At 45.5% G+C, this 13992-nt stretch overlaps 1 protein-coding gene across 1 annotated transcript in view; it reads right to left on the bottom strand.

Moving 5' to 3' along the window:
• Positions 1 to 2512: 2512 nt before the first annotated feature.
• Hbegf (heparin binding EGF like growth factor) overlaps positions 2513 to 13992 on the bottom strand; it is an 11862-nt gene continuing 382 nt past the window's right edge. The window contains exons 2-6 of the mRNA XM_010613818.1: positions 13691 to 13864; positions 11308 to 11485; positions 5420 to 5575; positions 4132 to 4222; positions 2513 to 3802 (exon numbers count right to left, since the gene is read on the bottom strand). Of these exons, the coding sequence (XP_010612120.1) occupies positions 4150 to 4222; positions 5420 to 5575; positions 11308 to 11485; positions 13691 to 13864 (581 nt within the window). The 3' untranslated portion in view covers positions 2513 to 3802; positions 4132 to 4149. The remainder of the gene's footprint in view (positions 3803 to 4131; positions 4223 to 5419; positions 5576 to 11307; positions 11486 to 13690; positions 13865 to 13992) is intronic.

The following is a 13992-nucleotide window of genomic DNA, read 5'->3' as shown; positions in this document are numbered from 1 at the left end:
AAAAAAAAAAAAAAAAAAAAATGCAATAGTAAAGAGTCTCTATCCAAGTTTTTCAAAATCTTGTATAATACAAAAAATGCACAAATCATACCTGGTGAATTTTCTCAAGGTGAATCCTCCTGTGTAAGCGGCAGCCACAGCATGGCAAAATTACAAGTATTCCAGAAGTCCTGCCTCTGCCTACTTCCGGTCATCACCAATCCCAACAGGGATCTCCTTGCTGATTTCTTTCGCCACAGATTAATTTTACCTGTCTTTAAATTTGGGGGTTGGGGAACAGGGATCAAACTCAGGACTTTTCACTTGCAAGGATTATGTGCCTACAGCACCACTGAGCTAAATCACCAGCATGCCTTTAAATTTTATATAAATGGACTCACACAGGAGGGACTCATTTTTGTCTTGCTTCTTTCACTCAGTGATGTTTTGAGATTTCATCCATATTATTACTATTTAGTACTTCATTGTCTTGATATATACCAAAGTTTATTCATTTCATAATCAAGTATGGGGGTTACTTGGATAGTTTCCAGGTTTTAGTTCTTTTAAGTAATGCCAAGGTCACTCCTACATGGTAAAAAAGGTATTTCTCTGGTGTGTATGGCTAGGAGTAGAATTGTTGGGTTATAGTGTACTTATATGCTCAGTTTTGGTAGCTACTGACACCCAAAGATTTTTTGTTTTTGTTTTTTGGTGTTTTGAGACAGGGTCTCATTATGTAGTTGAGACTGATCTGGAACTCACTATGTAGCCCAGGCTGGTCTCGAACTTGCACTGATCCTCCTGCCTCAGCCTCCCAAGTGCTGGGATTACAGGCGTGCGCCACCACGCCCGGCCCAAAGTTTTAAAAGGATATTTAAAAGATACACAAGATGTCTGTTGGACCCCTAGAGAAGCTTCAGAATGGTATACCTCTCTGAGAGAAGAGGTTAAGGATGAGGAGGCAGTCCAGAGGCACTTGCTCAATGGCCTCCCAAATGGCTCTCTCTACTGTACACCGACACCCAGGCCATATTATAAGCCCCAATTTCCACGTTCATCCTGTTACCTAGTCCACTCTCCCCAACAAAAGCCCCTCTATAATCCCAACTAATTTCATTTGCCTACTTGCCCACCTGGACAGGATTTTAATTTTTTTTTAAACAGGCTCTCACTATGTAGTTCAGACTGGCCTTGAACTCACTACTATGTAGCTCAGGTTGGTCTCAAACTCTCAGCAACCTTCCTGCCTTGGCCTCCCAAGTGCTGGGATTATGGGTATGCACCACCACACCTGGGTTGGATTTGAATTGTTTCTTATATTCATTTGACAAATATCGAATGCCCAACTCAATTATATTATTTAAGAGTCTGGAATTAGAGCTGGGTGTGGTGACACATGCATGTAATCTCAGCACTTGGGAGACTGAGGTAGGATTGCCGCAAGTCTAAGGCCAGCCTGGGATACATAGTTCAAGGGCAATCTGAACTATATTGCAAAACCTGTCTCTAAAAATTAAAAAAAAAATCTGGGAATAGAGCAATGAACACACCTATCCTCATGTAGCTAACATTCTAACAGGAGCAGATGGACAAAAAATAAATAGGAATATGTTACTGATGATTAGAGCTACGGGGAAATGTAAAGCACTATAGGCACTATAAGGAGAATAAGAGTGGGCTGAGGGAGGACTGTGCTGTTGTGGTGAGGAAGGCTTGTTAAGCAGATAAGAACTGAATTATATTTTTGTGTGTGTGATGCTAGAGATCAAACCCAGGACCTTTATATACATGTAAGTCTATCATTGAGCTATTTATAATATGAAATATGTTTTAAATGGTCACTGGTTATTGTGTTGAAAAAAGACTATGGAAACAAGGTGCAACTAGGAAGATAGGAGGCCATCATAGGAGTTCAGGTATGAGGGATGTTGCGCTGGACTAGGTGACACTAGTAGTAGGGAAAAGGAGTGCATTGCATGTGTTCTAAAGGTACAACTGACAAGATTTGCTGATGGGCTGACTAAAGGAGCACAAGAGGAACAATGTCTGCTCACAGGTATACAGCATAGGACTAGACTGAGTCCAGGGCCTGTCGAATGAATGAGTACACATCTTTGATGGTTACAATCAGCCAAACTTCCTATGTCAAAGGTTTATTCTTTATCTTAGAGATAGTATGGTGTTAAGTATTAAGAAAAAAATTACTGGAGTTACTGTGTATCCTCAGACACCTTATATAATCTATTCAAAACTCAATTTTCTCTTCTGAAAAATATAGTACCTTCATCACAGAATTATTGGGAACACTGAGATAGCATACCTGATACATAGGCTGACATCAAGACAGGGCTTAGGAAAGACTTATAGTAAACCAGCTCCCAGTTAAAACAAGCAGACTATGGAGAAAGGGTTATCTTTATTTGGGTTGCAAAGTATAAATATGAACCAGGTTTGGAAATACAAGATGTAACAGTTCAGAAATGGCACCAAAAACTTCCATAAGGGACCATGACAGCATTCCTTTGTAGTTGTGGTGATGGGGTGGTGTTACTCACAAGCTTTTGCCACCTCTAACCTTCTCTGTAGTAATTGGGAGGTAATCAATTATCAAGAACAGTTAACTCCAATTTTCAGTTCCTCCTCAGCATTTTTCTTTGCTAACACATTCTCCAGACTGTCCTCTGCTGCACTGACCTCTCATGGAGTAGCACCAGAAGAATGGCAGGAGTGTGAGAAATGTCTTGACACAAGGGATAATGGGTTCCCACTCTGTGGGTGGGCAGGGGAGAGGGGGTGTCAGAAAAGCTGCAGGCATGGATGCCCAACCTCTGAGATTTGGCAGGGAGAAGACACAGGGAAACACTGATATCTGTTACACTGTGACATCAGCACCTTTGGCTTTCAAAACACAAATGGTAGACAAAATTGCCTAGGCAAAACTGCAGTCCAACTCATAGAGCGGCTCTGACCACTCTTACATCCCAACCATCAGAACTCCCCCGGGACACTCTGATCCTGGGAGGTCTTCAGAAACGTGAACAGACAATAAATTACTACAGATGGGTCAGAGCCGTCTCATATTGGCCACAGGGAAGTGTGGCATTGAGCCAGATGGTGGGGATGTGAGGAGGGCCAGGATATTGCCAAAGTAACAGTCTAGGCACTTGAAATATTATTGTTAGATTGTTAAAAACTAAATAAATTAACATACATAGAATAAAATAAATATATAATTTAAAAGGCATTTTACAAACAAACAAACAACAACAAAAAATAGTTGTTATTTTTTTCATCTGGGTAGAAGTCCCAAAATTCAGAGTTCTCTGGCTTGCAGTATTTCACAGTTTGCTCATCAAAGCCATCGCTGGAGGGTCCAAGTAACAAATCCCTTGGCGGCTCTTAGAGTACATGGCCTCTCAATCTTTGCTGCTTTCTTCCAGTCCACAAATCTTTCCTTCTTCTTTTTTGTCTCTCTTGTGTATTTTTAGTCAGAGATACTGGAGCATGTGGAATTTAAATGATATTTTAATCCAGAAGACAAGTGTTTAAATTTTTTAAACCAACAAAGAGTAGGTTTGGTGGAGGAAAATCAGAAGGTTCTAAAGATCCCCCACTTTCACTTTCTTCAAATCCAGATCCCACTGGACATATTCCATATGGCACTTGAAGGTTCTGGTATTTTGGCAAAGTAATTAAGAGAAGCCCAATCAAGATAGCAACTGGAGATGAAGAAGTCTTCATGGCTAGTTGAGAAGTCCTTTCCTTCAGTAGAGTGCAAGCAATTTGTGCCTTCTCAGAGGTAGCCATCCCCTGATGATTCCTAAAGCATAAGAGAAAAGCATTTAAAGCTGGGCCCAGTTAAAAGAGGTCTTAGGTGCCTCTGAGTCCAATCTTAAGAAGTGGAAAGATCATCTAGGAAAGGAGGGAGAACGAAGGGCTAACAACAGGAGAAGCTGTCCTCTCAGGTAGCTCTCTAACAACTTTCACCTTAACTGATTTTCCAGCAGGTTTTTTAAAATAATTCTGCAACTGGACACTGACCCTCAGCCCAGAGGTAAGAGCGGAATTTAGCATTCATTGAAAGAGAACCAAAATTCACCTATGCATTGGCCCCTTGTTGTATTCTGGGGACAAAGGATGAACCATTACCTTGAGCAAAGGTCTTTCTCAGTGGGAATTAGTCATGCCCAACTTCACTTTCTCTTCATTTTCCACATCATAACCTCCTCTCCTATGGTACCTGAGGAAGAGAAGTTTTGTGAGCAAGACCTGCCTGCTAAGATAAAGTATAGGTCCTGGAGTAGATTATTCCAAAGAACTCCGCCGGGCCAGGGATTTGGCTCAGTGGTTCCGCCACCTGCCTCACATACGCAAGGTCCAGAGCTCAATCCTCAGTACCAAAAAAAACCAAAACAACAAAAAACCCAAAGAACTCTGCCTTGTATCCATAGGGAATGACAGCCAGACAGACTTCTTTGATCAAAGTCCAGTTGCCCCAAGAGATGCCTGTCTCTAACAGCAGGCCATATTTGTTTGTTTTTGTTTTGCTTTGTTCTTTTGAGAAAGGGTCTCGATATGTAGTCCAGGCTGGCCTTGAACTCTTAGTGATCCTCCTGCCTCAGCCTCTCAAGTGCTGGGATTTTAGGTGTATGCCACTATGCCCAGCAGCATGCTACATTTCATAGAGAGCTTTCATATCATTGATTTGATTGTCACAACATCCTTATGAGGCAGGGGGACAGAATGTACAATCACTGACAGATTATGATTCTCAGAAGTACAGGCAACTTGTTCCAGGTTTCATAGTGGATTGAGTAGCACTGCTTAAAAACAGACAATGAAGTGCTTAATAGTTCTTCCCAACCCAGAACATACCTAGACTGGAGGTCTGGCCTGAGGTCCAGATGCTTCAGAATTGAAATGATATACCAATAGCAACATCATGCCTTCATTGCCAAACCACACACTAATGCCATCAAAGAACAGAGCCAGGAGAGAGAAAAATGTATAAAGAGGTAGCTCCACAGACACCAGGGGCAGAATCTGCTAGGGTAGTGGTAATTGTTATTTGTTTTTCTTTTAAAACAAAAGATGTCAATGTAGGAGTTGTTTTTTCTAAACTAAAAACTTAGTATTCAGGTTTGATTACAGTGTCAGCACTTTGGGTTTCGGGTTGCAGTTTGGGCACTCAGCCTCTGAAAGGTTCACCATCACTGTGGTAGGGCCTGGCAAGTGTAATCCTGGGCTTTAGATATTGGCCTTGTGTCACGCAGAGAAACTAGGTTTGTGGAAAAGCTACAACTAGGAACAAGCCCCAGACATAGGGGCATGAGAATGGGGTTCATCTGACCTCTTCGGAACTCAGTTTGGAATACCCGGGAGAAAGAGGAAGGGGAGTGGTTTGCAGAAACAGCCAGCAGGGGATCCCAACACTCACCTAAACATGAGGAGTCCCACGATGACGAGCAGACAGACAGACGACAGCACCACAGCCACTACAGCCAGGACAGTAGTGTGGTCATACGTATACAAGCGATTCTCTACTGGGAGACTCAACCCATGGCACCTCTCCCCATGGTAACCTGGGTGGCAGCTAGTTCAAGACAGAATAGAGAAGCAGGGTTAGTGCATTGCCCTTTCTCCTCCCCTCTCTCTCCCACCTACCCCGCAATGGCCCACCTCCGTAAACCAAACCCTATTTGTCACCTCCTTTGATTTGAATGCTCCGTAGCTTCCTTCCCTCACTCAGCACCCTCCCTTTCACCATTCCTTCTAGCTCTCTGACTCCGGAGTCCAGCCCCAGGTGGGAGAAAAGGCAAAGGAAGACTCGAAGGTCTCAGTATAGACATAGACCGTGTGTGGCTGATTTATCACATGTGTATTAAGGTGTTCTGTTTGAGCCACGTAAGAGGACTTGGGCACAAGGGCTGGTAGACTGACTTGAAGGGATTTGGTATCACTCCCTCTAGTAAGGCCCCTCAACATTCTGACCCAGAAATAAACCCAGCCTTGCCCATCAGTTCCTCCAGCATCCAGTCCCTCCCTACCACTGCCCAGCCTATTAATAGGCCCTGTTCCTTTGCCAGGAGTCCTTTTTCTCAAATGTCTTTCATTTAACTCTCAGCTCCCCCTTGGTGCAAGGCCCAACCTGGTAGCTTAAGTATAGCCTCTGGCCTCTGGAAGCTGGCTATCCGGCCTCCTTCATCACAGGACAAAGCAAACAAATCAAGATAACATCTTTCTGCCCAGCTGCCTTGCCAACATAAAAGAATGTCAGAAACAATCTCTTGGCTCTTGTCACTCATGAAACAAATCATGTGGCAACTGCCTCTTCTAACACAAAGCACTTCCTTGAAGCTCTTAGAAAGACTCCAAGCATGGCTGAAGGAGCATATTCACATGCCTTCCTTTATCTGAACATCCCAGAGATCCTTTCTTTTTTGAGACAGGGTCTCACTATGTAGTTGAGATTGACCTGGAACTCACTACTATGTAGCCCAGGCTGGTCTTGAACTCACAGTGATCCTCCTGCCTCAGCCTCCTGAGTGCTGGGATTACAGGTATGTGCCACCACGCCCGGCCCCAGAGATCCTTTGAGGTAGGTGGGAGTCCCACTCTACAGAAAGGCTCAGTGGCTTCCCAAGGTCACACAACAGGTCAGAAGTATGGAAATGAATTGTCTGACCCTGAGCTCATCGGGCTGCCACTTACATTAACAAACCTATCCACCAGCCACAGTGGCTAGACACCATCAGCCTGGGGGTACAGACCACTAGCCTCTGGAGGAAGAAGCACTAAGAACCTCGTGGCCTCTCTTCTGAGTGGCACCTTCTCTGGGAAAGAAACCATGGGCCTGCTGCCTCACAGCAAGGAATTCCTTCTTCCTGCTTGCAGGGCACCAAGGATGCTACTTTGAAGTAGACCTGTCCACATCTGGCAGTGGCAGAGGGGTCTCTGCCTCCTTGCCCCTGCTTTTTTGCCCTCATATCTCCTTGCCCCATCTCTTCCTTGGTGCTCTAAGAGACCACTTCACAGAAGAATAAATGTAGGTCAGGCCCACTGTCACATGGGACAGTACAGTTCTTTGTGCAGCCTCTCCATGCATCTGTCTTATTAGTATAGGTGGTAAAAAGATGATCCTCAATCTGCTAAGATGTGGATGAAGCTTCTAGGAGCATCCCTGGGAAGTCACTTGTGTGCAGGGATTAGGGGTCAGAGAAGTTAAGTGATTTGCCAAGCTGCACAACTAAGAAGCAGCAGGGCAAAGATCAGAAATAACTTTTAGCAGGTTCCAAATTCATGGCTTTCTGCTCTGAACAGTGCAGGTATCACAAAAGAAACACATATTATCTGATAAGTTCCTGAAGCTTTCTGATCCTGCTCTCTGACTATATCATCATCACAATCATCATCATCATCATCATCATTATTATTATTTATTCTTAACTTTAATAATAAATAGCAAGCATTAAAGGCTTATTATATAAGCCAAGTTCTCCAAATTAACTCCTTTACAAGAACAACTTTATTTAATCTCATTTATTTTTTGTTTTAGTGCTGGTGTTGAACACCGGGCCTCATGATTTCATAAATCTCAAAGCCATCTCTGTGAAGCAGAAGTTACTCTCCTCATTTTATTTTATTTTATTTTATTTTATTTTATTTACTTTTTTGCTTTTTGACAAGATTTTAGCCTGCCCTCAAAGTCACAGTGATCCCTATTGCCTCAGCCTCCTAAATGCTGGGATTCCAGGCAAGTGGCACCTTGCCCAGCCAACTATTCTCAATTTAAAGATGAAGTACCTGGCTGGGGATTTAGCTCAGTGGTACCTTGCCTGCTCAGAAGAGCAAGGTAGTGAGTTTGATCTCCAGTACAAAAACAAAACAAAACAACAAAAAAAAACCATGAAGTAGCTGAGGTTTAACTTCTGTTAAATAACTTGCCTGAAGTTATAAAATTGGTGAGTGGTATAGGCTAGGATTCAACCCAGCAGTCTAAATGATTTCAGAGACTATACTCTTCTGGGAGACATGAGCCAAAGTTGAATCTGTTTTGCATTTTGAGCCCACCATTCAAACCTCACAGGTAGTTACTCAGACGATAGAAATAAAGCTTGGTCTCAGAGTCCCGAAATTCAGTTACATAATCCCTCCACCTCCACCCTGAGTCAAAAGGATAATAATGTAAACATCCTAATATTACCTACCTCCCCCTCCCTTTGCAGCTAACTTCCAGCTTCCCAAGGGAAGGAGGGGGTTGAGCACATTCCAAGCATCCCAGGGTGGGGATGAGATCGTGTGTCTTGCCCAGAGCCAGCACCCATCAAACTAGGACACGTTCCTCCTCTCTATGTCTATGACCCATTTCAGAACTTGTATTACAACAGAAGCAAGAATGCTCTAAGGTCCAGAAACATCTTCCACACACGATTTCTCTGTCTCTACTGAGGAGATGGAAGAGCACCATGTGATGGAGGAGACTTAGAATATATCAGTTCCAGGCTGGTTATGCTACTATTTCTAGCCAGGTGATCTTGAACAAGTCACATTACTTTTCTACACTTTCAGTTCCTCACATAAAACACAGAAATAATAAATACCCAACTCATAAGAATATCATGAAAAGATCAAAGAAGATATTTATGGATGAAAATATGCTGTAAAGACCAGGTTTTACACACACACACACACACACACACACAGATTATTATACAATCTGATTGCAGAGGGTACTGCCCAAATCCCAAGGAATGAGGTACCCGAGTAAGGTAGAACCAAAAGACTGGGGCTCGCCATTCCTTCTTGGCATCTGGGCAGTGTGGCCAAATGGAGCCCCAAGCCTGTCTCTCTCCCAGCACTGAGTTCTCCCCAGTCCAAAGGCCCTCAGGTTTCCTCCGACCACAGGAAACTTTGCAGCCAATTACATGGTCAGCAGCCAGTTAGGAGCCCCAGGAAACTATTCTTTGTGGGAAACATTTGGCTGGTGATGCAGAAGGTTTTCCTGTTCATGGTGGCTGCAGAGGGCTGGTTTAGGAAGCCGACTAATAGCTGCAAGCTCACCACTGCAGCCTGGACACACCCTGCTTGGCAGTTCCTGGGTCTGGAGCAAGGAGGAGCCACAAAGCATCCCAGGTGTAGGTATACAGATCTTCCATTGCCCTAAACCAGGAGCTCTGTGTCTTCTTGTTGCTTTCTTCCCTGAATACAAAGAGCTGGAGATAGGAGGCCGTTGGATCAGACAAAGAATCCTGGTCCAGCCCATGAAAATCTGCTTAGGAAGCTGACACAATGTCTTCAAGTCAGACTGCTATGCTCTTAGGCTAAATGTCCTCCAGGACAACAGCTGTCCTCTATAAAATCCTGCCGGAACTCTATAAGTAAACATTGAAACTCTGGGATAAAGGAGAGATGGCCTCATTATGATCACTATCACTATCCCTAGAACCTCTGTAAAGGTGACCCTGGGGACACTTAATCAGGTTCTGAGCTTCAGTGGTCAGCTGAGCCCCACTCATCAGGTGAGCAGCCTTACAAGGGAGCAGAAACCCCACATCCAATTTGGCCCAGACAGGTTCCTGGCCTCAGTCTATCTTGACTGCCCTCAGAGTCATTCTCTCCACCCTGTGCTAGTGATGCCACTTTACAAATTTAAGACAAACATTTCCTGCCCTGTCCCAAGACACTGGGAGAGATGATATGGGGACATTTCATGCCCCCCTTTTTTTGGAGACAGAGTCTCGTTATGGTGCCCAAACTAGTCTCAAACTCTTAGGATCAAGTGACCCTCCCACCTAGGCCTGATCTGATGGGCGCTGGCTCTGGGCAAGACACATGATCTCATCTCCACCCTGGGATGTTTGGAATGTACTCAACCTCCTCCTTCCCCAGGGAAGCCAGGAGTACCTGCCACCATGCACAGCTTCAATGCCACTCTTAAACAACTTCCAATACCAAGCTCCTGATGAAGATGTTATAGGAAAGGACGGATTGACTATGGAGATTATAGGGAGATGGGTCTGTCTACCAACTGCCAAATACAATGTAACTCTGCTATGTGTGATCAGACAGGACAAGAAAGCTTTTAAATCCAAATGGAGCCAAATATGGTCACACTCACTTGTAATCTCAGCTTCTCAGGAGGCTGAGGCAGGAGTATCAAAAATCCAAAATCACAACTTGGTGGGACTCTGTCTTAAAATTAAATATTGAGAAGAGATGCTAGGCAGTCAGCCTTCTGGGCAGGATAGTAAGTAGTTTGCACATAACAGTGTCCTGGACTTTCCAGTCTTCAGGTCATAAGGTCCCCAGGCCCTGCCTGTCCACAGAGAAGATTGGATGTTTGCAGCCTGATGTGGGATGTTGGCCTCAGGCACAGTGGTGACATTATGCCTGCCAGACAGCATGGCAGTGCTGTCATCCTGAGGGGTTGCCAAGGCAGCCACTTGTTGGGTTTGGCCTATGAGAGGCTAAGGAACTCATAGCCCCTCCACCCACACCTCCACCCAGGGAAGGAGTGATGCTGCCTGACTGGGGGTGATGCCTGTTTTGATTTTAGCCCATGAAAATCTGCCTAGGAAGCTGACATAAAGTCTTCCATTTCCTCCTAATCCTGCACAAAGGACGTGTTCTCCCACTTGCATGGCCAAAGGCCAATACCCTCCATGTCCCCCACCTCTTAGCCCTCATCGGGTGAGACAGAAAAGAGGAAGGCTTTCATTTTGCCCCATGATGATTCCTTTCTATACAGTCCTGGCCTGCCTTAAAATCAACCCACATCTGCTCACTCCTATGCACATATATCCAAGAATACACATATCTATACAACATGTGACCAAATGCACCTTACACCTTCTTCTTCTTTTTTTTTTTGAGACAGGGTCTTGTGCTTTTAGTTCAGGCTGGTCCTGAACCATATAGTCCAGGTTGGCCTCTACAGTCCTCCTTCCTCAACCTCCCAAGTGCTGGGATTACAGGAATGCACCACCACACCCAGCTACCTTATACCTTCTTGTAGCCAGGAACCTGCTCTGCTATGTTTCCTATGAGCTTTTCCCATCCACAGTAGGACATGAGGCAGGAATGAAGGGCTAACTTCCAGGAGTCAGCTCTCCCAGCCACATTTCTGGGTAAGCAGGAAATGTCCCCGAGGATTAAAGAACGTCACAAACCCACACCACAGGAAATTGCATCCTCTTTGGTGGTGGTGGGGCCTTCCGTTGACTAAAAATACTTCCCTTCCTCCCAACTTCCACCCAGAGGTTGAAGAACAGTCATGTAGCTGACAGAGTGTGCTGGTGAGATTCCACCCTGCAAAGGAACACTTACTTGCATGATGGAGTCCGGAGCTCCTTCAGATATTTGCATTCTCCATGAATGCAGAAGTCCTTGTATTTCCGAAGACACGGGTCTCTCTTCTTCCCTAACCCCTTGCCTTTCTTCTTTCTTTTCCCATGCTCCTCTTTGCTTGGTGTGGCCAGAGCTTGGGGCTTAGAGGAGAACTCAACTGCAACAGAAAGACACAGTGTTAAGCTTTTGATCCCTCAGGGGAAAATCAATCCACCATGGTATTTGGAAGGACTATGGACCCTTGGACTCTACTTGAATTAGGTCAGAATCCTGGGAAGGCACCTTGGCTCAGCACCTCCAAGGGCTAAAGGAAAACTGGGCAGAACTGTAAGCGGGAACTTTGAAGCTAAGGTGGATCCCGAGGAAGGTTTAAGAAACTCATTCCAAAGAATGCTACTTCCCGAGTAACTGGAGCTTGCTGGGTAAGGCTACCAACCTCACTTTTGCCTACTACCCACCTCCCACCCCCACCTCTGATGCCTCCACACCTACTTCATTCTATTTTGGCCTTCAATCAGCCTCATTTCCCAATGCTGCACCAGTGACCCACTTGCAGGAAGAGAGTATCACAGATAAAAATTGATTTTGTAGAAGGTACTTGGATGTTTTAAGAGTGGGGGGCTCCTAAAATAAGAGTGTCGATGTCTTCAGGTGGCCTCCTCTGGGATTCCCATTAGTATCAGGGAATCACAAATTCAACTCCAAAATAGGAGCTGGCTATCCCTGGTAAAGGGCTTTGCTTTTCTAACTTCAAGCAAAATATTTCCCGTTTTATGCACTTTACAGTTTATCCACTTTCTCAAAGACTCATTTACATTTATTCCCAAATGTCCTGTCCATAGCTCTCTGGGATGAAGGGTACAATATATACAAGGGATAGAGAGGAAAAGTAAGGAATTACCCAGAAGGAAGTGGACTTATGATGACTTTCTTCTTTTTTCCCAGTTCTAGAGGCTCAGGGGAAAAACAACCTTATCCAGACATGCTCCTGGAACTGATGATAGCCTTTTAGTCCTGGGATCTGATGCCAGCCTCTTTCTCACTTCAGCCCAGTAAGAAAAAGGTGCCCACTATCCATAGCTACAGCCTGTGTCTGACAGAAGGCTGAGCATAATACATTAGACTGGAGACCCAGAACCATCAAGCTGGAAGTGGCTTTAACAAATATCATGCCCTTCCACTTTCAAGATGAAAACCTTGAGATCTGAAAAGCCAGTGACTTGCCCAAGATCACGTAGGACTGAGATTAGGACTGTGGTACCTTGTCCAGTCCCAGTCCCTTTCAAAGTTCAGAAGCTGAGGCAGGTGGTCAGAGGAACCCAGTGAACAGGGCTGCAGGAAAAGCAAGGCAGGGGCCCAAACCAATCAGAAAGGGGAGGGAGAGATTGGCAGGGTGACAGCCAGGTTCCTGTGACAGGGAGCAGTGAGTCAGGTCTGCAGAGGTATGAGGAGCAGCCATGTGGGTGGAGAGTGAGTCACAACCAGCCCAGCCCTAGCCAGGAAAATCTAGGCCACTGGTGACCCCCAAAGACCACTGTGAGAGGATGAAGTGTGGGAGGGCAGGCTCAGCTTTGGAGCAAACTCAGTCTATACAAAGCTGAGAAAGCATCCTAGCAAAGCTCCCAATTAGGAGGGAGAAGGGAAGCAGAGCAGGAGGCGGGACTAGAACAGGTGGGTATCTTTCCAACCAAATATAGTCATTCCGGGGCCACAGGACTTAGTCCCTGCTCAACCCGGGAGAATCACTGCAAGTGATTCTCTGCAAGGGACTCCAGCAGGCCCTGGGAGACTGCCCTATGCCTCTGCTGAGCCACAGGGACTTATGCTGATTGGAGGAATAGACATGGCCCTTCCCCCTTGAGTCTTCTCAGGGATTCAAGAAAGTCTCCAGGCTTTGAGTAGCTCTCATAGACACCCCACATTTCAATAGAGCCCCCTAGGGCCCCAGGGCTCACCATTTATAGCTTCCTGCCTGTCTCCTGTACGGACTAAGCCTTCTTCATTCTGTTTCTCTACTTGGAGACAGGTGGATAGAGGACACTAACACTGCACAGTTGCTTTGTCTGGGCATCTCCACATCTACTAACTCTATTTTGTACTTAATAGACATTGGATATGGATACCTCAGAGAATAATCTCCCTGTTTCAATCTGTTCTGAAGTATCCACAAGGATAACAACCAGGCAGGTGAGACCCAAAAACAAGAAAGACAGCAAGACCTATATTCCAAGATCTCCTAGCCCCTATCAGTCCATCAGCTTTTCATGAATATCCCCGAGCCCACAGCGGGGCCGAAGAGCGTGAATCTGCTTATTCTTCAATTGCCTGTCGTGGACTACACTTGGGGGATCCTCACACTCACCTTTGTAAAGGTCCAGATCTGACCCTTCCAGGTCCGGGACTTCCCGGGCACGGTCACCTCCTGTGGGTAGCAGCTGGTCCATAGATCCAGTGGGAGGGTCTGGGTTGCTGGTTGCAGCCGCCAGCCCTCTTCGAAACCTCTCCAGGCTCTCACCAGTCACCAATGCGGAGAGCACTGCGTGCGAGGTGAAAGACCACATCAGACCCCCTGCCTAGACCTCAACCCACCATGCACCGATGTTGACGCCCGCCCCGCCAGGGCGCACGGGCCCCACCAAGTGGCCCGCTCAGGGGGTGCTGCAG

The sequence above is a fragment of the Fukomys damarensis genome, unplaced genomic scaffold (assembly GCF_012274545.1).
Source record: "Fukomys damarensis isolate Sample0158 unplaced genomic scaffold, DMR_v1.0_HiC HiC_scaffold_3, whole genome shotgun sequence".
Taxonomy (NCBI): Eukaryota; Metazoa; Chordata; class Mammalia; order Rodentia; family Bathyergidae; genus Fukomys; species Fukomys damarensis.
Note: the sequence above shows the minus strand (reverse complement) of the source record. Positions and strands in the feature narration are given on the sequence as shown.